Consider the following 25,031-nt stretch of genomic DNA (forward strand, 5'->3'; position numbering starts at 1 on the left):
TACATTCTGTCTTATAGGTTTATGTTAGTCTGGTAGCCTGAGATTGAGTGTACTGGACAAGTATAATTCCATTGAAGGACCTTATTGACTAGCATTTGAGGGCTATAATTTGAGCCAGTTCTCAATGCTTTACTACAAAATTAGAACCGAATAGAACTGGCAGAAAAGTGAAACATGATGAACATCTGTGTCTGGTTCAAACCTGACTAGCTACGAACCCTGGGTACTAGAAGTGTGAAGTTCCTGGGTGTCTAGACTTAACAGCAATCCCTGCTTAGTGTTGTCAAGGATGCGTGTCAAGTGATCTTACTATGTACTATTTACTATGACAACTTTTGTTCTGTTTCAGATTCGTTATGTTTCCCAAACCCAAGGACTACCTGCTGAACACATGCTTAGCTCGGCCACTAAGACGACGCGCTTCTTTGTGCGAGACAATACTGATAGTAGTTACCCATTCTGGAGGTTGAAGGTCAGTGTGCTAGAACGTATCAAGTGTATCCATGTCCATTCCTCAATGTTTCACGTTGGTTAAGATTAATATTCCCCAACACTTCTATTTTCGTAATTGGTATTTTAAAGATGAAGTATATCTGAAATGCAGTTGGCTCTCACGGAACACTGCTTGGATTCGGTACAATAAAATAAAATAAATGGTGTGTACGATTACAATGTTCAATTTATGTTTTAGGACAGAAATTATTTCAAACAGTCACCATTTACAGGGATTTATCAAGGATTCAAACCTAACTGAAAGTGGCAGGCAAATTGGGTAGAAAATCATTTTGCTCAGTCATAGGATTTTCTAATGGTGTTTACCAATCTAATCTCTACACTGTGTTCTCTATAATGCCCTACCGCTGAACACTAAAACCTCTTCCTCGTTGTCATCTTCATGGTTTCATTGAAATACAAGTCTTCAAGACTATTACATTAGCAAGAGCCAGTTTGGAAAGGATTTTGACTGCCCTTTTAGTTTTAAACACTGACATTGTTTCAGTTTCGATTGATCTGTGTTTGAAGCAATGTTAAACTAGCTGAGAGTTGTGTTTCATGCTGAGCTGTGTTTGATGACACTGATATGTTTCTGTGTAGATTTGACATATATTTGTAACAAAGTTAGATAAGATAAGACTTGCGTCACATGTGCACTTTGGGTTGAATTTGATGACGTCAGTGTGTTTCTGTTTCAGTCCCCTGAGGAACATGAAGCAGAAACCAAAATCAAGTCCAAAGAGGCGAGGAAGTACATCTTCAATTGCCTGGACGACATTGGGCAGGTGGGAATGAGAGTAAATAGCTTTTGCTTTTCTTTCGCACACTCCACACTTGACACACTTTCACACCTTGTCTAGCAACCTGCATCTCTTGTAGTTAGCCCGCTTGTAGAGATATGCTGGCTTGAAAAGTCCTTCCTTTTGCAACTAAAAGCTGATTTTCCTATATTCTTGCAAGCTGAATTATATATTGCATATGAAATTATTGAGATTTGATAAGGTGGGTAGTGAAATCTTCGGGATAGTAGGTGGGTTGAGACGAGGGTTGGGTCCACAAGTAGAGCATGTGATTTTCCATATTGACGTCATGCTCTAAAAAGAATTGTGAAAAAAGTAACGCAGAGTTTGTTTTTCAACTTACACATATTCATTGTTTTTATTTAATTTTAAGACAGATCCTGTCAATAGTCTGTGACTTATCCACTAGTACAAAGCCTGATTCTAGTTAAATTCTGTTACGTCTAGTCAGATCAACTTATCAAAATATCATATGTTATTACCTACGAGGGCGAACATATCGGGGTTCATATTTTTCATACGATGCCCTAGGGCAAAATAGCACTTTGTCATGGTGACGTGACATCATGAACAATGCTATGACATCACGTTTCTTCTGTGACATTGCGTCCTACATGCGGCGACGGCGGGTAGCCACCCTATGTTTGAAAGTAGATTGGGTTATTTTTCTCAAATTGACGACTTCGGTAATAAACTGAATATTATATTCGTGCCCATACCGTACTATGTTTACAACACTCATGCCTAAATATCGGTATATCCCTCGCTCTCACTCGGGTAATACCAACATTTAGGCACTCGTGTCGTTAACATAGTATGACATGGGCACTCATATTATATCCTCTATATAATGCTTAAATTGATGATAAAAGCCAAATTTAGGCTCTTTTGGGCACATATTTGTCAAAGTTTATAATTGTATTTAAGTAACAAATCTTTTTGTGAAAAGGCAAAGACACACGTAATATGAAATAAATTGTGCATAGTTAAGTGCATTTTTGTGTTTCAGATCAACGTTCCAACAGACTTGGAAGGAAGTGAACTCCTGGCGGAGAAAGTGGACCGCCGTGAATTCATTGACCTTCTCAAGCGAATGTTGACCTTGGACCAAGAACGACGCATCACGCCGGGCTAGGCGTTAAATCATCACTTTATAGGCATGGGGCATCTGGTGGATTATGCTCACACCAACATGTATGTTCTATTTTGTTATAGCTGGGGATAAGATTGAATACTCTTCAGATCTGTGATCACCAAGAAGTCTTATTCTCAGAGGGGTAGTCTAGTGGTTAAAGTGTTTTCTCATCACGCCGAATACCCAAGTTCGATTTAACACATGGGTACAGTGTGTGAACTCATGAAGATCCGGGTTAGAATTGATCTTCAGTAACCCATGCTTGTCGTAAGAGACTAACAGGATCAGGTGGTCAGGCTCGCTGACTTGGTTGACACATGTCATCGGTTCCCAATTGCGCAGATTGATGATCATGCTGTCGATCATGGATTGTGTGGTCCAGACTCGATTATTTACAAACTGCCGCTATATAGCTGAAATATAGCTGAGTGTGGCGTAAAAGTAAACTCACTCACTCACTCACTCACGAAGCCCGTTTCTGGTGTCACCCGTTGTGATATTGCTGGTATATTGTTGATCTTTTAATATAGAATAGTTTTCATGGATCTTCTAAGGGAGACAACTCTATATTTCAGTACAAAACAAAGTGTTCAGGCAATGGAGATCTGTCGACGACAGAGAACGTCTGTGTACGACATGAACCAGAACAGCAACAGTATGATGACAAATGTGGTGCCGTCATCCAACGGCAACTTCACAGTCACATTCAACAACCAGATAAACGCTTTACATTCTCAGGTACGTGACTTTCACAATTCTACTCTGTTCTTTTTTTATATATTAGATTTCTTAGTTCTGTAGTCCTGTATTGAGAGAAGTTATTATATCTGTGGGGTGTGCTATAACTGGGAAAAGGCCCTTTTGAAAATGTGTTTTGGCAAGGTTTGGAAATCTTGACCAAGTTACTATTAGAGAATTTGAGTGATGAAGTGTCTGCAGTATGTGACACCCACCCTGATGTTCCAGTTTTGCATTAGCATACAGTTGAACGTACTCAGTTGCAGATTGTCTGGATTATATTCCTAGAGAGACCCATGAAGATGCCAGGGGGACATGGGTTGGTTTACCCTCTATGTTTATGTTCCCTGAGCTCGAAGGACCATGACCCGTGAAGGTCCGGTTTAGAAAGAACCTTCAGCAACCCATGCTTGTCGTAAGAGGCGACTAACGGGATTGGGTGGTCAGACTCGCTGACTTGGTTGACACATGTAATTGTGATGCTCCTGCTGTTGATCACTGGATTGTCTGGTCCAAACTTGATTACATGTATTTACTGTCTGCCATATGGCTGGAATATAGTTAAGTGCAGCGTTAAACAACAATTAATCAATCAATATTCCAAGAGAAAGTTTTAATTATGGTGCCCCCAGTCTGATTGTGAACTGATATATAATCTCAAACTTTCTTTAAGGTCATTTAGCATAAAATTGAAACTGAGGCCCTCTAAGGATTTTATATGGTTACGATGACAATGCAGTTGTGTCATTTTGAAACAGATAGTATATCTAATGCTCCAGCATAAGACTCTATGTTTGTTCATGTAATATTAAACGTGTATGTACCTGCAGATGGCATCCCAGAACCTAGGCGGAACTTCCCACCAGAGCACGGAGATCCCGTATCTTCAGTACTCCCTCCAGTCTGGGACCTACCTGTCATATCAACCCCCACAGGTGGGACAACAACTCAACCAGCAGATCACAGCGCAGAGGAGCGGGGCTCAGTTCAACCGTACAGACCCCTTCCGACAACCGCTGTGTATGCCATCTCTTGTCGTACCAGCTACCTTGCCAGGTAAGTCACACACAGCAGCTTCCAATTTAAATGAATGGTATTGCCTTTCCAAAGTGTAAGTTTCAAAAGTGTCATGGTTATGACCTTATGCGCCGCCCGAATTTATGAAAATTTAATTTAATCTGGCGTGCCATGGATGTAGTGGGGTGGTTAAAGCATACAGTCGTAGCAATGTCTGAAACCCATTTCTGATGTCCCCTGTTGTAGTATTGCTTTTATTTGACTAAAACGACATAAACCCATATTTACTTACTCGCACGATGACAAATCTGTAACAATATGAAAGATTGTTTGTGTATGTAAAAAAGTGAAGTTGTGAAAACCTCAATAAATGTTATGCGCCACTTGTGTCTGTCTTTAATAACTTTAACTCCAGGAAGTCATCTTATGAGTGATATGATTTCCTAGTCTTCAGAAGAGCATATATATTGATTCATCTTTGTCATGAGAAGACCATAGGCACGAGTACTATGTACGTAAACTTGAGGGCCAGGTTAGAATTGGTTTTTTGGCAACCAGTGCTCATCACATCAGGCGACAACTGGGATCTGGTGGTTGCTGAATTAGTTGTCAGTCTTGTCACTGTTGCCTAAATTGATGTTCATGATATCAGTCACTGGGCTTCTGTTCTGACTTGATTGTATACAGACAGCCATCATATAGCTGGGATATGGTTTACTGTGGCATTAAACAAGAAACAAAACAAATTATTTTCCACGTGAATATTAGAAGTCTGATTTCAAACTTTCTCTCTTTTAAACCTTCCTTTAATCTTTTCATATTGTCCTGAATGCAAATGAAACTGATGATTCCATTAGGTTTTCATTGTGTCTAGACTGTTAAATACAAAAAATATGTATTCATATGAGTTTTTATTGTCGAAACCTTTTCAATTTGAAGCACAGGTTCCGATTGTAATGTGTGTTCTGTTTCAGGTCTTAATTCCCCCACCCGACCCACTGGTGTTCCTATGGTAACCCAGGCCACCCAGACCCTGCAGCTACAACCTCAGCTCATCAGCCAGGTAGGTCAATGCAACCAGGTCAGCTTGACCTGGGTCACAAGGTCAGGTCAATGAACAACCATGCTGTACTCATAATTCCACTTTCAGCTGAGGAGAGTCTGCAGATAACAAGTTGATTTCTCAGAAATGTTCACAGAACTTGATCATTTGGCAAAGAAATACTGTTGCCTGTGAGGATAGCAAAAATGTGTTTTGGCGTGTCTGATATCACCTTCTAGGCTTTAGTCTCATATCATTCATTATTACTTGCTATGTTTAGTTTTCATGTGAATGTCAGTAATTGAAAAGCATTTCGAGAGAACAAAGAAATGAAAAAGTATGATCTTGAAAACCTTTGTCAGTATCAGTATGGAAACAGTATTTTCAGCCTGTGTTTGAGCTATTTGTAACTACTTGGGTATGAGGGCAAAGTCGCTATATGCAGGTTATTCAAAGTTCACTTACAAGTATAGTCATCTCATGGATTGTGTAAATTTTAAGGATTTGATTTTGATTTTTTTGAAAACATTAACATCTGATTATATAATGATTTATGGAGACTTCTGCTTGTAATGAGTTTGAGAACCCTGTGGGAATATAGTGTCTTGCCTGGTGATTCATCTTGTCTGGGAAGGTAGATCAGGATCCTTATGTGTGGGGAACGATGGTGATCCATGTACTGGGTGTGACATGGGAGGTTGGACTAAGGAAGATGATCAGTGTGTGTATGACAAGGGGGTTGGGCTAAGGAAGAGGATCAGTGTGTGTATGACAAGGGGGTGGGGCTAAGGTAGAGGATTGGTGTGTGTATGACAAGGGGTGGGGCTAAGGAAGAGGATCAGTGTGTGTATGACAAGGGGTGGGGCTAAGGAAGATGATCAGTGTGTGTATGACAAGGGGGTGGGCTAAGGAAGAGGATCAGTGTGTGTATGACAAGGGGTGGGGCTAAGGAAGAGGATCAGTGTGTGTATGACAAGGAGGTTGGACTAAGGAAGATGATCAGTGTGTGTATGACAAGGGGTGGGGCTAAGGAAGATGATCAGTGTGTGTATGACAAAGGGGTGGGGCTAAGGAAGAGGATCAGTGTGTGTATGACAAGGGGGGTGGGGCTAAGGAAGAGGATCAGTGTGTGTATGACAAGGGGGTGGGGCTAAGGAAGAGGATCAGTGTGTGTATGACAAGGGGTGGGGCTAAGGTAGAGGATCAGTGTGTGTATGACAAGGGGCGGGGCTAAGGAAGAGGATCAGTGTGTATGACAGGGGTGGGGCTAAGGAAGGGGTGTGTGTATGGGCTAAGGAAGATGATCAGTGTGTGTATGACAAGGGGTTGGGCTAAGGAAGAGGATCAGTGTGTGTATGACAAGGGGGTGGGGCTAAGGAAGAGGATCAGTGTGTGTATGACAAGGGGGTTGGGCTAAGCTAGAGGATTGGTGTGTGTGTGTATGACAAGGGGGTTGGGGCTAAGGGAAGAGGATCAGTGTGTGTGTGTATGGGACAAGAGGGGTGTGTATGACTAAGGAAGAGGATCAGTGTGTGTATGACAAAGGGGGTGGGGCTAAGGAAGAGGCAGTGTGTGTATGACAAATTGGGGGCTAAGGAAGAGGATCAGTGTGTGCTAATGACAAGGGGTGGGGCTAAGGAGAGAGGATCAACATGTAGTGGGTATGACAAAGAAAGGGGGAAGGAAAAGTGTCAGTGTAGGGTATGACAAAGAAATGGGGGAAGGAAAAGTGTCAGTGTAGGGTATGACGAGGGGGTTGGAAGGATCAATGTGGGGTTTTTAGGACATGAAGTGGAGTAGGATGACAGTGGAAGTGGGATCTACAGTAGAGTATTTGTTTATTTGTAGCAGACTGTTCAGCAGTCTCAGCACCACCTCACCCCTGTCACCATGATTGACAATGGTAGACAAGTGTTCATGGCAGTATGTAACACTTTGGTTATGTTTTCTTCTCTTTTGTAGTAGTACATGCCTACCTGTTTGAGTGTAGTAACTTGCCTTTAGCTTAGAGCACATCTTCAGACCAAGGACAATGATCTCTACGCTCTGTTGTGACCTCAAAGCAGGGATTTATCTAAACTAAAGGCCCTTCAGCCTGGGGAAACAGTAGTTTGTTCAAAACAAGGCATTCTAAAATCTCTTATTTTCCTAAATGTTTAGTTATTTCAACACTGCAGTGAAAATATCCTCTAGTCTTTTCCTCTAGAGTGGCTGTTTTATCAGTGATTTCTGTAATTAAACCTGCAAAGCCACAACATGATTCTTAGCTAGATTGACATTAATTGGGATATATGGACATTTTGTTCTGGTATTTGCTTCAGATTTGGTCAAATAATGGCCGCTGGTCTCTGACCAGGTCTAGATAAGTCCCTGCACATGAATGTCTGCAACTGAAACATCCAAGGTTCATATGGGTGAAGGAACTGATTCTTGTTCACAAAAGAAAAACAAATTACTTTTCAGAAAACAATTTTAGAAACTATGTCAAATGTATATAACGAATTTCCAGTTTCTTATCAGAATAATTAGTACTCATGCCCACAAATGAGGATGGTGAAATAGAACCATTGGTATTGATGACATTGCCAGTTTTGTAACACAAGCGATGACATTGAAGATTAACTTAAATGTTTTTAAGGAAAGGATTTTAGAGTGGGAGAGTTGTTTTTGTGGGTGTGGGTTGTTTTAGGTCAGGGCTTTGTGTTCAGGGAGACTTCACCTGTATGGATGCTTTCCTTTAGGCCATTATCTGTGATAGATAAGGTGCAAACTGATAAGTTAATTTGCACTGATGAAAGAAGAACAAAATAATCCTAATGAATGTTAAGTAGAGAATGTCCTGCCTGCCAGAATGGCAGCTGAAGATGTCTAGCGGCATCCAACGGTATGCTCATCAATATGCTTCTATATTCATACATCTAGTCAGTCATATGCATATTTTCCTCTTTTTCTCCTTTGTCAAATCTTTGCTTTGTTTGAGCTCTCCTGTCAAATCAGTTACTTTGACAGTTTCATTTTTATCATCACTTGTGCTTCATTCATTACTCAAATTCCATGCTCATTTTGACTTGCCTCAACAGTGACATCCCCGGTTTTCCTGTGTATTTTATCTGCGCAATAGTATTGCTACCATTTTTAAAAATTGTTTTATTTGTGAAATGCTGTCATTATTCCCATCTTACTCATTACAAACTTTGTCATGCTGAACAGCCAGTTTCACATGGTACAATATGTGGAATATATCTCTTGTGTCCCCTCTTTGATTTTGCTGGAATATTGCCCAAAATACCCCACCCCCACCCCTCCAAAAAATTCATTTACTTTTTCATCTACAACTTTGGATAGAATATCACCTGCTCAATAATGTAATTTGATTGGACAAGTGTTTGTAGAATTGTGTTCGATATTGGGAGCAAGAACAAAGCCTTGGCAGAAATAGTTCCATGGTATTGACATTATCTAATACACAGTAGCTATTCCCAAAGCACAGTACCTGTAGTCATCTTTTAAGGCATAAGCTGATATAGTATTTTGTATTAGTCCATCAGGATGTAAGGGTAGAATTTGTCCCTAACAACGTATGGCAAAAAAAATCTTTACACTGAGTATCTTCCTAAACTGTGGGTCATTGTACCCCAAGACCATGGGTCATTGATGATAATATCAATCACTGAATTATTTGGTCTAATGCTGAACCCACAGCAATATTCCAAATATGACCCCGGTCCTTGGATAAGTAAGTCCGGATGAGAGGGATTATTTGTGAATTTATTGGATGTAAATGACCAATTTTATCCTGAATTTGGCTTTAGAAAATGTGAGATGACGTAATCTAGTCTCACAATCATTTAGGATCTGTACTGCTCTTCTTAAGTCACACAGGAGTAAATCTTGTATCTCACTTACTTAGACATCATAATTATTCTTTCTTGGCTTAGTATTCAAAGGGAGGTAACTCCCCAGTTGTCTGTCTTTAGATAAAACTTTCAGTCAGTGTTGTCCCAGGTTGAAATTGATACCAGTTGTGTGTGGATCATTGTCAAAAGAATGTTTTTCAAATAGTTGGTTTTATGTTTTTCGCTTATATTGACATTTTGCAGAAAGTTTGTGCAATGTTTTATTAGGCTTTTTATACACATTCTTGTGTCTCATGACATTGGCTCATCTAATAAAGTATTTTTTAACCACAAAATTACTTTTTCAACACAAATGCCGAGAGGCACCTTGCCTTGCTCACCATTACTTCATACTAGGTTCTTGCAGTTTTGGTGCTGGACTCGTGGCCAAAAGAGGTTGTGTGAATTATTGATTTGTTTCTGACAAATTTGTAACCTTAAAACTAGATACAGAATTATCTTCACTCCACACTCGATTAATTTTGAAAATGTCATGAGAAACAAGAATCTTTTTTTTAACTGCCCTTAGTTGAGATAAGGAAAGCTGTACTACCTGCGTCTATTACCCAACCACTAACTGCCAGCACCTGAACTAACAGCTGACTTTCAGATGCGCCTGGATACGGAGGCTGTACGGTCTTCTAGCTCCCTGTGTGGATGTGTTTGGCACAACCTTAACCTCAAGCTTATCTAGATATATACAGCTTCATCCAGTTTCATAACATTTTCTCACATGTTTGAATGTTGACTTGTTACTCTTGATAGATATTGTGAATTCTCTTTGTCATTTCCTGTTTTGATGATGAGTGATTTATGAAAAACATTTTCAGTTTGGTGTACATTTTGAGAGTACGTGCAAGAGATCAAAGACTATAATGACGAAGATAAACCATGTCATTCCTCTCTGTATAAGAACATGCTGAACATATATCTTGTCATTCTTTCCATAAAAAAATATATTTTTCTTTTAAATACCAGTAGTAATACTAAAAGTGAATTTTAACATTGAAATATTTAAAAAGGCATGTGTTATTTATGAATCCTTTGTAGTGAATAGGTTATAACTTTTTTGTTCTTGACTTCAGAATGCCCAGATGAACTCTTGGCCACCGAGTCGGCAGGTGCTGATGGGGTCGTGGCACCAGGTTCCAAGTCTGGGGTCCCAGAGGGCCGTACAGCAAGTCATCCCTGACACCCTCGCCCCAGACAACTGGAGACAGTCAATCATGGTGGGCGGAGACACTTTTGACCAGCCCTCTACTGTATTACCATTGGTGAGTGAGGAGATTGCCCACCTTTGCCTGCATGCTTCTCCAACACCCTCTTGAATGTCTATTCTTCGTGTACTTCATAAAATATGGGTTGCAACTGATGTACAACTGTTTTCGCCAGTGACATGCAACAGCTCCTACCCAGGCTTAACACTGTTGGCTTAGAAAGTAATCCTTTTGACCAAACCATGTACGGACTAGTTACTGTATCAGCAGGATTCGTAGTATTCAGTACATTTTGCAACAGGTTTGTTCAATCACCCATCTTAAGACGTGACTGCCATATTTCAGAACTCCACCGCCCAACACTGGAACATAGGAATGGTGCCTTCAACATATGGGCTGTCTAGCAGACAGAGCTCAGGGCAGTCCTCCAGCAAGAGACAGACAAAACAAAGGTGAGAGACCAACATTGTAACATAATCGCTTTGGTTAGCCAGAGGTTAAAGCGTTGGCTCAGCACGCCGAAGACCTGGGTTCGAATGGTACAATGTGTGAAGCCCATTTCTGGTGTCCCCTGCCGTGATGTTGCTGGAATATTGCTAAAAGCAGCGTAAAACCAAACTCAGTCAGTCAGTGGTTAGACAGAATCCTGGGAGTAAATTGTTCAGGTTTTTTTTTTATTATGATCCCTAATATTTCCATTCCCTCACATTTCTAATTGGTTTCAGTAAACAGATCTATTTCTTTTATTTACATTACTTTGGCTTCTCCCACTAAAGTTGAAATCCTCTGAAATAAATGAAGCTGCATTAAATCAAGCACATGCATTAACTGCAAGAAAGAATGATAAACTTTCTCCCTCACACAGGAGCAACAAGGAAGTCACCTCAACGCAGTTCTCCCCCGTAAAGAAACGAGTGAAGGAAAATTCGCCACCACAGTCCGAAGTAGTCGGGCAGGACGAGACATTACAGATTTCTGATTGGTCGGGTTCCCTCCGACCAAATGTGCCTCATTCCAACTCACGTCACACTATCGTGATTCGTGACACACCTAGTCCCGCAGTCAGTGTCATCACCATCAGCTCCGACAGCGACGACGACGTGGACAGCTCAGGACATCACTCGCACAGATCCAGAGGGTAAGCAGTTGACAGCATGACTGCAGCTGATTATATTGATTCACACACATCTGTCTTACATATCTGTCACACACATCATGAGCAGTGAATGAAGTTCAAGGAGTCCAGGATGTATCCCTTGTGTATAACTAGAAACCATGGTTGATGGTTTGATTCCTGTTTCGATTCCCAGTTTTTCCTGACCTTGTGTTTGGTCTGTCTGCTCCATACCGTACCAACAGTTTCACCAAGTCGTAAACTTGCAAGACCTGCGTCAGTTTAGGCGTTACCTAATAAAGTACAGAGACCGTTATCAGGCTCCCAAGTCAACATCAAATTTTGGTAAAACTTCCAAAACGTGAATTGAAATTTATTGATTCATGTTTATATGCTTGGTTTAGTGATAAAAGGACCAACAAAAAGTTAATACTGAGTTAAATTTTAGTTACACAAATGCAGGGTTAAAATAAAATTATTCTTTCTGTGAAGTTCAAGTTGATAATGAGTTTTCATTGTGTGTCAGTTTATGTAAGCGGACAAAGTAGTGTTTGACACTTCAATTGGACTTGCTAAGACCTGAGCCCAGTTTTCATTGAAGAATGTTGTTGAGACAGTTTGAGCCTGTGTTACAGATCGCAGCCAGGGAGTGGTCGCAGCGCCCAGCATACACTGTCTGTGGTCAACAGCAGTGGAAGCAGTGGTCCATCATCAGCTGAGGTTTTCGGTGAGATAACATGCCCCTTTCCCATGGTGTCATGCCCACATAAAGCTTATCAGATTATTGACTCTTTATGGTGTGATGGTTTCATGGCAGCCTATCAGTTGGTTCTTATTTAAAAGTATAGTTTGGTGATAAGGTTAGATTCACAACATAGCTGTCCTAGATCTGTGTTTTACGGTTTTAGATATCGGTCACAAGACTTTTATAATTGGAGTGTGACCTCGTCATAGGTTATAGGTATCCATAAGATAATGAAAATTCCTTGCTTTTCTGGATGTATGATCATAATGACTACTTTAAATGAGTAAAACGTAAGCCAAGGCTGTAATGTGGAGTGTATTTTGCAGCAATTTCTCAGTGCCAGCGAAACATGAGTTGTGTGACGGTCCCGGACGGCCAGGAGTCCGACACCGAAGAAAGTGGCACATCGTCCGGCAAGAAGAAAGTAGTCTTTATGCCAATTAAACACGAAGACTTTACTGGCGCCACCAGTCACACGAATTGTCTGTATGGGAGTCAGGCGATTGGTGCCAGCGGGAGCACCACATCGTCTGCCTCCATGGCATTCGTGCCCCCGAACTTGTCAAACTCCTCCCGGAAACCGGGGAGCAGGCCAAAGTCACCCCCTACATGGCCAACATTCCACAAAAGGAGATGCCGGTATCGCAAGGAAGCAACCGGTTCCGAGTACGAAGCCCCAAACAGGAAATAAGATTACCTCCACTGGAGGTTGAAGTTTCTACAGCCGCAGCCCAAGGAAAGCTAGCTTACGTTTCCCCAACTGTTCGATCAGTGGCCAACCCCTCCATTAAAATCAACAGTCAAACAGCAAGTAGTGCAGCCCAGTCTTCAAGCCACCGGCACAGACCAGGCAATCTAAATTTCATTCAACGCCAGCAGGCTGGAACAAGTGTCAACCAGTTGTCACCTGTTCAAGCCAGTGTACAAATAGGACAACCTGTCCTGCTTAATCCAGCTTCTCAGGTTGAGATTCACCGGTGAGTGGACACATTGATTTTTAGTTCATCTCGTTCACATATTATGGAAAATTTACTGTCACCTTTACAAGAAAGGCATTTGATACACACTATTCACCTTAAACTTGCCAACTTCAAAAGCAATCTTTAACTCATTTTCATGGGTGGACTCTCGTCTTCATCTATTTCCTTTTTTATTTTTCTGTATGTTGGACATTTGTTTTTCGACAACATCAGTGTAAAAAGCATATGTAATTGTCCAGGATTTGTTGTTTTAAATGGTTCAGTTTCATTGATGTTTGACAAAGGTTTGTGCATTGTCAATCTGTAATTGTTTTTAATTCTCCATTGTTGAATTCCAAAAAGTATAAGATAAAAACCTAAGACGTGCATTACCTCAGGTTTTCTTCCCACATCCAACTCATGCACTGCGATATGAGTAATTTGAAGTAGTGGTGAAACAAACTTGCTGATCTTTCCTCTGTGCCATGTACTTAATGCTTCCAATATTGTATTCCAGGGAGTACCGTCGAGGCCCCACATTACAGAGCAGTCCGATCCACCACTACATTGTCCCTGCCCACCAGCAGCCCCAGATGGCCATCCCAGCAGGGGTGGGGCAGTACGGGCCATTTTCCCCCAACATGGCCCCTCCCCCTGCGCACCAGAGCCCCCGCCACGTCCAGTACACAACCCACCCTCTCCCCGCACACATGCACCCAGTGCTGCATACGTCCAGTATCCCCACGTACCACACCCAGATCCACCCGCAGTACGCCGGAGGCGCCAATTATCTCAACTCATCAGCTGGTGGGGTGTACACCACGTATCAGCTCAGTCCAATCAAAGCAAGGCAGTATCAGTATTTTGCGGGATAGGGTTAGTGGTATGCAATTCCTGTAGAGATCTGGCTGGTTGTCTACTGTTGTCTTGAGTTGTGCCTGTTATCCAATATTTTGGGCATTTATATGTATATTTTGCATCAGTGGGACTGTTGGATTGAAGTGACAGCTTCGAGAGAGTGTCGACAATGAATTAGTCCCATAGTGATGGGTGCAATTCAGGTCAAGGGAGACAACCCAGGCTTCAGGTCTTCCCACGTGCCAACTCGCCCCTACAGATAAAGCCTGTTGCCACAGTTACAAACACTGTGAAACATCATAAGCTGGTGCAGCAAATCCCAGATTTTCCTCAATATTTGTGATACTTCTAAATGTGTGATTATTTTCCCGGAAAAGCACCAAGTTATTTGGCGATTTCACTTTCCACAGTGCGTTAATTTCGTACGTATGCACACACCCAAACAACAAGCAGATTATGGTGGAGAACTGACTAGATACAAGGCAACGTAAATTCAGCTTCCAAGATTCCTTTCAGGAATTAAATGGGTATCTCGGAGCCTTGAGAGGACCTATTTTCATGAACTGTCTCTGTCAAGATAACTTGAGTCACATGTACCAAAAATTGCTGTTTTAATGAAAAGCAGGAGGTTGTGATAGCCTAGGGCAAAATGGACAAACTGGCTTTCGATTGGCTTCAGTGCTTCTTACTACAATGCATGGCAGTTTCCCATATTCATCACTGTTTTTGCTTTGTTATTCATTACTCAAGATTTGATCTGAATTAGCCACTGAGTTTGCATTTTAACAGAAATATTGTTAGTTTACCTACAGTATGTTGATCACGTACAGTAGCTGTGTTTTTTGTTGTCGCTCACAGGAATTTGCAATGAAATTTTTGCTTGTGTTTGCTTAACAAGATTTTCTATATAACTATTATGTATATTGTTGAATGGGATATTGTCTTATCATATTTTATAGGTTTAACCTTTTTAATACATTGTAGCCATGTATTTTAGCATGAAATCAAATAGAGATCAATGGGATATACGTCTGTGATTGTCACCAGATGGATTCGCAAGCTAACATAGCAACTGTTGCCAGAAGGGGCACTTGGATGCAAGTAGAGAGCCAATATATGATATTTTTATAGGCTAGACTATTTGGAAATTGGAATCATTGTATTTTTCAAAGTGAGTGTCTATTATATTATAATCGTTGGTGTTGTATGGAAATACATGGTTTTTTTGTCACCCTGCATACTGCCGTTAATTGGAAAAGTTGGTGCACCATAGTCGTAGAATAGATGTTATTTTGATGTTAGTCCTATTTTATTATTCTCATTATCATTATGATATTTAATATTACTATTGTAGTTCTTATTATATCACATTGTAGTTTGAAGTTTCATGTTGTTCACCTGTAGTCTTGAAACTGGGCAATTTGGCTTGATGTGTCCATTTCGATTTCGGGAGGTTTGCTTTACAGAGGGTGCAGATAGGGCAGTGTGGGTTTAAAGGGGTTGAGACAGAAAGAAGCAGGCAAGATTGCTGTGAAGACTAAATTTTCCTTATGGGACAAATTATCTAAGGTTTGAAGATTCAGTACTGACAGACGGGACGTTGTAATATAGTCGATGGCAACTATTCTTGGTTTTCCGGAGATCATGTTGCCCAGTCTGCACCCTCAGGGTTTTATGCGTTTACGGACATAATTGCAAATGTCCTCGCTCACGTTTCTTTGCCTTATAAGCTTGCATGGTATTAGGATCAAGTTCAACAGTTTGAAAATTGTGTTTAATCCAATTTACATTCACTGAGAAAATTTCAAAGGTAATGGCTATTTCATAGTGAAATCATTTGTGTGTATTTAGTGTGGATTATTCAAAGCATCGGTTAATGACAGCTTGTTGATTTCTTTGAAACTGAAGTATTCATACAATTTGGACTTTCAATTTGAGTCCTTATACTATGCATGTCATGAGCTTTTGTTTTCAGGTTAATCACCTATGTCCAATCGTTTGGCTGGGGATTAATCTGGACTCAACCGTAGGACACCTTGTATATAGGCCGTATTTACCTACCAGCAACTCCCAGCGTGTATGTGTGGGTGTAAGTGTGTGTGTAGTGTGATAGCTTTCATGTTGGAATGTGGTGTAGCAGGTATTTTTTTACATGCCAGTATTTATATGTCTTTCAATATTGAAGCATTAACTCTATGATGTCATCGTGTTCTTTCTCAGACTTGTGCTTTTGTTGTCTCTCTGGCATTGGTGGAGAATTGTGTGTTTTTGGTGAAAATTGAATTCAGTGAGTTTCCTGGTATTTGTAATATTAAGTCTGTCCTTTGTACAGTTCGAATTACATATCTGGTTTTCAATTACATGTGTGTTCATTTTATGATGGGTATATTTTTGTTGACTGAATTTTTCATGATAATTAATATGTCATTTATGTGTTATGGGTAAACAATGTAAAATCATATGAAAACAAATTTCAACTTTGAGTTTGTTGTTTCAAATCTTGCAATGTTAAATAGTTATGGACTTATCAGTAGTAAAGTGGCAGGAAGATTTAGGTGATCGGGCAGAGTATTAAAATTCAATAGTTCGAGTGATGGGTTATCGATCAGAACTTGAATTTCAATGTTCCAGAGTGTAGATCTTTTCTTTTTAACCCAAGTGAATAGTAATGGCAAGGTAGATAACCCAGTAGAGCTTCATTATTTCATATGAACATGATATAGAACATGATAAACGTTTTGTTTTCTGTGTTTTAAGTTAAACATGATTTGGAATACAAACCTCAAAATTCACGTTTCAAGTCAAGCCGTGTCAGAACAAAAGCACAAGTTTGTGGATTGTTTTATTGCATTTTCGGCATTTGTCAATCTGCCTTGATTACATAATGACTTCAAAATGCTGGACGACGGTATAAGTTAACTAGAGATTCCCGTACCTCACAGGGGGAAGCTCCATATCCCCAGTTGTATATATGTATTGTAAGATGGTCATTTTTATATCCAAATACGACAGTCAAGTGATGATGGCCGGGTGCCGTGGCATGGATTCCTGTCATTTTTCTACCCACCATTTGGGAAGAAAAACATGTTTCCAAGTGTATTCCCAATCCGCTGTGGTAAAACTATCCAATCAGGATCTAAAGATGGAGTTTATGTACTTAAACAATGCTGGAAGATATGAATTTCAAATTGCAAATACTCTATGTGAATATTCCTTGTCCAAGACTTGTGTATAGTGTGATACTATTATGTATAAAATTGTACTGAACTACAGGTCAAATTGTAAGATACATTGAACAGAAATTTATATTTGTACTTGTCCCTGCGCGAGAACATAATTGTCCAGTCTCTAAATGATTTTGTGTGGTAACTAAGCACTAACATAAACAACAAAAGGCAGAGAAACTTGCTGGTTGGGTTTGATGTTAATTGGTTCTTACGTTTCCTTTCACAAAGATTTTATGAGATTGCAGCTTAGCTTGCTATGTTAGTATAATGTATATTGTTTTTTGATCATTATTTAACTATTATTCAGGAATTTTTGATGTTGGAAGGTGATGATTGATTCTTCTTCGTATTAATTTCTTCCACTTATTTTTCAAGTGCGTTGAGGTCACTTAAGGTGTGAGAGTGTTGTATTTTGACGTTGCTAATATCACCAGACAATCTTTAGTAGATGTGGATGTATTTATTGTCGATGCAAGGAGTAACATATTTGTTCAAAATCCAAAGACTACTGAATAAGCTGTTATTTATTAATGTCAGAGGTAGCCTTCTTTGTAATGGATTCCTATCTAAAGTGAGTATTTTGATATACTGTTTCATTGTAAGCTTGATATTTTGAACGCCATTCAAGTCAGTGTTATAATTGCTGAGTATTTGAAAGTTGCTCTCAGGAGAAAAGTGTATGTTAAATGTATAGGTCAATCGTTGCTGTTGTTTCGTCTTTGGATTCTGCACAAACCGGAATGGGAGAGATTTTTTAATACCTAGATACCCAGATTCAGCTCTGGCACTGCATGTCAAAACAATTGCATTTTATTCTTGTGTATCTAAGAGGAATATTGAATATATATTTTTTGTCAAACTTCATTGTACAATTCAGATTTCATACCAATAGGAGAATAGAGTTTTTGCCATGTTATACCTAACCACAAATTAAGCATCGTGTACTGTGCTCACTGCATAACTCCATATAACCGAAATCCTAACAGGATCCTATAGAATTTTAAAACTTGGGTGGATTGGCTTTCTGATCTCCTAATCAGTGTTATGGTATTTTATTTGTGTGATCAACTTTGTATGCCGTTAGCATTTTATCACCAGTCTACTTAGTACTGATTTCTGTAGCACTTCATTGTTAGAGGTATCTTAATATTTTGTATTTGTTGTGTAAGGGCACACTCTGACTCTTGATCCCAGGTATTTAGTGCTGGTGTTAGTTAACCTACCTTGTTTCAGGACCCATGCATCAGTTTTATCATTGGCAGGTGTTGAAAACACCTATTTTGTTATTACATATCAGTGAGTCATGGATTTTTAGAATTATTAAAAAAGAAGAAATTTCAAATTTGAAATAAGTTAGGTTTGGTTGTTGGGCATTTGGTAGGGGAGATAACTGCATATATCAGAAGAGAACCTTTCACTGCCTGTTGTATATCTTCATTGTAGAAAGTTTCATACCATTTTGTAAATTGTCCATCAATTTGTGAAAAATTCCAATTAATTCCCAATGGATTTATTTTTCTTTTGGAAGATACAGGATTTTATGAAAGAATATCACTGTTGAAAAGTACATAAATTGAGAATCATTGTCACATGAAATTTTGAGATTTTCATATTATTCACACTTCATCCTTGTAACCTCCATGCTAGTTATCGCAATCATTGCCACTGCATTTGCTCTGATCTTGTCACAGACCTTGGAAGCTACTGTATATTAATGTTGAGATTAATACTGTCCTACTATTTTCACTAATTTCATAACACAGTATATAGAGTTCTACATTATTTCCATGTTATTTCATATTATATCCATAACTGGTATTAAGTCACCTAAATTCATAGTATCTAATGACCCATGTTCATTCCATTGACACTTCTACTCCAATATAGCAGGTCAGAGTGTGGCCCAAATAGCTTTATTCGGTTTTAAATTATGCATTTTATATTTTTATCTAGTCAGTATAGCTAAGCGTGTGAGTGTTTTCTAGTTGCAGAAACCCTAGGGTACAATAGGCTTGAATCAAAGGGTGACGATAGGTTGAACTTCTAATCCCTACCATTTGTAGACAGCATTACATTTGATTGTAACTAATTATTTTATTCGTCTTACATATATCTCCTATTTCTGGTCTTCTTTCCTTGGATTTGGTGGTAGTTATATTTCTTCTGCTGTGTGCAGTTAAGGTGGCTTTCATCAAACATTTCACATCTTGTGATTATTGTGGCGATATTCCCTTGTATTGAGGTCAGCTGGCTGACTGAAAGATCTCTCAGTAAAGTGCTGTCAAAGTTTGGACTGGAGTTTTTATTTGAAACTGAAAAAAACCTGCCAAAATGTGAATATTATTCACTGCAATATTGTTAAGATACAGTTTTACAACATTGTTAAGTCACTGTGTTATTGTTCATATGGGTATTAATATGTATAGGCTTTTGAATAGATTGCAAAAACACTTTGATTCTTGTCACAGGATAAGGAATTGACCAAGTTCTGTGAATTTAATCAAAGACATCTTGTCAGAAGAATGGTTTACTACATCCCACCATGGTAAAGCAATATCCCCCATCCTTGGTAGCGGAACCACTTTGTCCAACTGACACAAGTTGTTCCTCTTGCAAGGCAATTGTTGATTTATTTGCTCTTTTAGCTCTTTTACAAACCTGTTCAAATTTTTGACAGCACTATAATTGGTGAAAAATTGAGCAAGAAAAAAAGGATTGTTAACTTTGTGTATCATCTCACTTGAAGGGAACATTATTTTCCATGAAATATTATTTTGTGAAACTTGAGATTATTTATATATATATAACAAAAAAATATGCCACTTGACAAAGCCTATGGCTAAGTTTGTGTTATGGGTAAGTACACAGTGATAAATAGCAGTGTTATCCGAATGTTTGTTTTTCACACCATACCTGTGTGCAATACTATTCTGAAGTGGTAAGTAGGTGTCATGGGTTCGCCAGCCACTCTGTATCTCCAACGCTTGGCCTCCGTGCACAGTTGCAAGTCCATTGTAGAACCTAACTCATTCGGGATCAATTGGGATTCAATTAAAGTATGAGTATTCTTGAAATCCTTCTCTGTTCTGTTTTGTTTAAGGACGGTGAGTGTATACACTGTCAAAAGAAATATTCAGCCGTGTTCGGCACAAGAACCATTGTTGTTGCAGCAAAAATGGTGCACTTTGGGGTAAAAGTACCAAACGTGGCACACTTGTATATTGAACCATACCATACTTTCCATTTCTGCCACAAGGGGGCACTGCTGAACTAGATCCACATCCAGAAATGTTTGGACTTGTTCGATGTGTAAGTGTGATAAGTTTGGTGGGTTTTACCCAAAGTGCACAATTTTGACATAATCCCACCCACTACAAGTGTTGCAAAGCATCACAATCTCGGGTTTGAATCCAATATTTATCTAGGTATATTCATACCAGGGGTTTATTTCTTTATGTTTCACCTCCATGGTCAGCATTCATGACCAGCGTCACAATCCTCCTACATTGATCTGACGTGCGGTGATGAAATTAAAATACTTTTAAACACATCAAAGAACTTGATATCCTAAGGCGCTGCACTTTCCTCTGCAGGGTTGCTACCCCTGACGCCCGCCAGAAAGCTACGATCGTGGGTTTGACAACTGATCGGTCGGTCCTACACCAGTGCTTGATCGGTTTCACAAAGTGGTAAATATGATATACCATCATCGTTTGGGCTATCCCAAAGCTGACAAAACACTGATGTTAGTGGAATGCTGTTAAAACAGAATCACGTCCTTGGTTTGAAAGTACCGTATGGACGTGGATTTCACCCCCGTATTTACATGGGTGTGTCACTGTTGGTTTTTTTCCCTTCCGGTATAACTGAAATACTTTCTCAGTTACAGGTGGTCAGGATAGCTGACTTAGTTGGCACATGTATCCCAATTTCGCTGCTCGATGCTCATGATGTGAATATCATTAACTGGTCCAGACTGGATTATTCACAGACCCGACAGCTGGGATATTGTTGAGGGCTGCGCTAAACAACTCACAAAAGTGTAAATAATTTACTTAGGGGATTCGATTGCGTCCGTCCTGTTCACTGTTTCCAACCCAGTATTTGCCCTAATTATACTAAAAGAATCATCACGATTTGTATGAAACCAGTGTTCTTAGGTCCTTGTTAGTCAACCAGTCGGGGCATGCAGTTACCGTGAAACTTCGCTCTGTGATCACTAACTGAAAACGAACCATACACTGTTTTCGCATAACATGCGTCTTCAAGACCCAGGAAATGCTACATTCGTGTTTGAGGTCTATGAGGGAACTACTCCGCTAACAGAAGGATGAGGCAGAACCAGTGGGAATACTAACAAATTTCAAACACCAAGATCTCAATCTGCTGACTACGGTATTTCTCTGTCTAAATACTGAAGTTTTAAGATGAATATCAATGCTGTGTTCAGAAATAATGCTGGAAACATGTCGGAAGTCCGTGTCGCGGGACCTGTGTTATCGCGCCACGTGGACAGGTGCTCGTAATATCAACCACTGCATGGTCTGGATAAGTCTTTACAACCACATGTTCTATAGCTTGAATTTTGCTAAATGTTGCGTTAAACAACAAGCATTGAAAAATCTACCAAGACAGTAAATTGGCTCCATAATTAACTAAAAATCGCTTCAAATACAAGTATTGGTTTGATTCCGAAAGGAGTCTTCATATTATAATTTTAAACCTGAAAGAAATGTACATCAACTTAAAACGAAGGAGTGAGTGGATTGTTTTTACACCACATTTAGCAAATTTCTAGCAACATCGGGGCCCGGACACCAGGGCTCCACACAATGTACCTTCAGTAAACCCCTAACCCGCTTATAACGACCTGACGGATACAATGAACTGTACTACTGGTCCCGGCCACTTGCTGTGTTTTTTAGTCGAAATGCGAATATAACGAATTGAGTCGGACACAGGTTTCTTTCTGTGTATCAGGGGCAACAGTTACAACCTCGACCGCAAACAATAAAAATGGGAGTTGATCTTGGGGAGTAGTTAGGCGGAGAATATGTCTGAATCCATCGATGTATATGTATCGACCCCTTGGGTATTCTAGCAATGTGTACATTATCATCATTACAGGGCTGTCATTACACCCGACCCTTGTCATTACAATAAAATAGAACAGGACAGGTATACTATACGTGGCACCAGTGCATCCCTGTGTGGCCCAGACCAGTTGAAAAAAAAGATCCTGCTGTTTTAGTGAGAAAAGGTGATCCCTCCATTTGCTATCCTATAAAGGTGGGGGTGTAGGAGGGACCTTAACGCCTCACCCAGCAATATTCTAGCTATATGTTAATGATCAAGTCCAGACCAGACAATCTTGTGATTGACATCATGAGCATCGATCTGTTCAGTTTAGATTGTTGACGTGCATCACCTAAGTCAGCGGCCCAATCCGGTTAGTCGCTTCTTACTACAGGCATTGGTTCCTGAAGACCAAATCTAGCCCGGCTCTTCATGGGTGAGATAGTTGTCATCATGAGGGGGCTCTGTTCGACGCGGGCTCCTTCAGATGATTCAGCGCGTGTAGTATCTCTTCGTCCTCATGTAAATGGAAGACTGAGTACAACAATATATCCTTGTCTGTAAATGTATAAGCAGTAACACACACGCACTGACGCACGCACACGCACGCACACAGTTTCTGTCGTGTCACTGGGTCATTGCTAATTTAATAATATTTCCTATGATGTTGGGGACGGTGAAGTAGCCTAGTGGTTAGAGCGTTCGCTCGTCACGCCGAAGGCCCGGGTTCGATTCCCCACATGGGTACAATGTGTGAAGCCCATTTCTGGCGTCACATGCCGTGATATTGCTGTAATATTGCTAAAAGCGGCATAAACCCAATTCACTCGCTCGCTCGCTCACTCCTGTGATGCTGGGGCGACGGGGTAGCCTAGTGGTTAAAGCGTTTGCTTGTCATGCCGACGACCTGAGTTCGATTTCCCACATGGGTATAATCTGTGAAGCCCTTTCTGGTATCACCTACTATGATATTGCTGGAATATTGCTAAAAGGGGCGTAAAACCAAACTCACTCACTCACTCAGTCCTATGTTGTATGATATTCCTCTACAAATTATCATCTTGTGATACATACAGGGCACGCACTGTACGTCGACATGCCAGCTAGTCGACTCACCAGACACATCAAACACCTGCAGCACTTGGAACAAAACACGCCATAAGGGACGATAGTTCCCAAATGCGGGTACAGTCGTAGTCTGTCATACAGACCCTGAAGCAAATATATCCAAGAAAACCCATGTAAGTCTAGAAAATGTGGCAAGTCTAGATTTCCACAGCTTCAGGAAAATGAAAAAAAGTCTCAGGGCCCCTTTTCGTTATACTTTATTTTTTTATTTTGAGCTTTTTTTTCTGTAAAATATTTTCATTTCAGAGATTAGTTGTTAGCCTAGTACAGTCGTCATAGTGATCGATAAATGTGATATCAACTCGAATCCCGGTGATAATAAAAAACATCCTCATATGTTATACCAAATGTTCTGGAACGTCAATTTGTGTGATCATGAATCGATTTTCTTGTGAAATATTGCTATATTTTTTCTGGAAGATGAAAACCTCGGATGCTCACTACACGGCAGGTGCACATTATAGGGACCAGTCTATAACATATTGCGCTGGTTGTTGTTCCAGGTCTATATTTGCATTCTACAGGTGGGCTTCAGATGCGATCGATCATGAGAACAATTGAACGAGATTCACATTCATGGTATAGTCTGCAAGCACCTGCTGGTGATAAAACGTTGAACATTCAGGAAATATTCTTAGGTGTTTTTGTTTTATATTGGCAGAAACATTTGTACAGATAAAGCATATACAATTGCACATACCTTACGTCTTAATGCTGATTTTAACAGCATATTTGTGTTTGGTATTTCCACTATTCTCACTGCCATTACCTGTACCGTCTCTCCCTCTCAGGACCCGTGAAGATCCGAGTTAGATTTAATCTTCAGTAACCCATGCTTGTAGTAAGAGGCGACTAACGGGATCGGTTGGACAGGCGCGCTGACTTGGTTCACACATGTCATCGTATCCCAGTTGTGTAGATCGATGCTCATGCTGTTGATCACCGGATTGTCTGAACCAGACTCGATTATTTATAGACCGTCGTCATATAGCTGGACTATTGCTGAATGCGGCGTAAAACTAAACTCACTCCCTCACTCTCCCTGCTATTTTGAACAACTAGAATGCGACCGTTCAGCCACTGCGTTTATCTGCCTTAACCAACTGGTTCTAATGGGAACAAATCATAACCCTCTTAAAAATAACGTCAAAATTGCGTCATCAGATGCAAGCATATGATCGAATCTCCAGGAAATGACGTCATGACATAATGCTTCATCGTGAAATAAACCATTCCTTGTTCTTTGTATTTGAGAAAAAATTAAGACGTATCAATTATTTCCCTTTAGTCACATTCGAGCAATACCACTGCAAGAAAGTCCAAAAATGGAAAGGGCTTGACGCATTGTAACCATATGGGCCAAAACCTGGCCTCCGGCGTGACCAGCAAACGCTTTAACCAGTAGGCTACCCCACCGCCATTCTCTTTGTGATTTATCACATACCTCTTTGATATTAGATAATAAACAACTGAGTTTCCTTAATCAACAGTTGAGTCTGTTAATATACAACCTTTCACAAGCATTCCACAATACACTGTCACGTGCACCATTCGCTGATGAAACGGCACTCCGAGTCTCCCATG

The 25,031-nt window shown here is 40.1% G+C and overlaps 1 protein-coding gene across 1 annotated transcript in view; it reads left to right on the forward strand.

Moving 5' to 3' along the window:
• The window catches only part of LOC124254781 (homeodomain-interacting protein kinase 2-like), a 57,943-nt gene extending 37,626 nt beyond the window's left edge, over window positions 1-20,317 (forward strand). Inside the window, 14 exon segments of the mRNA XM_046688631.1 lie at window positions 350-472; window positions 1,194-1,280; window positions 2,305-2,489; window positions 3,006-3,168; window positions 3,999-4,224; window positions 5,160-5,248; window positions 7,076-7,150; window positions 10,209-10,397; window positions 10,686-10,792; window positions 11,206-11,478; window positions 12,090-12,181; window positions 12,526-12,768; window positions 12,771-13,176; window positions 13,676-20,317. Of these exon segments, the coding sequence (XP_046544587.1) occupies window positions 350-472; window positions 1,194-1,280; window positions 2,305-2,489; window positions 3,006-3,168; window positions 3,999-4,224; window positions 5,160-5,248; window positions 7,076-7,150; window positions 10,209-10,397; window positions 10,686-10,792; window positions 11,206-11,478; window positions 12,090-12,181; window positions 12,526-12,768; window positions 12,771-13,176; window positions 13,676-14,033 (2,616 nt within the window). The 3' untranslated portion in view covers window positions 14,034-20,317.
• Window positions 20,318-25,031: the final 4,714 nt, after the last annotated feature.

The sequence above is a fragment of the Haliotis rubra genome, unplaced genomic scaffold, assembly GCF_003918875.1.
Source record: "Haliotis rubra isolate DU_JTF1 unplaced genomic scaffold, ASM391887v1 Scf582, whole genome shotgun sequence".
In the NCBI taxonomy this organism is placed as follows: Eukaryota; Metazoa; Mollusca; class Gastropoda; order Lepetellida; family Haliotidae; genus Haliotis; species Haliotis rubra.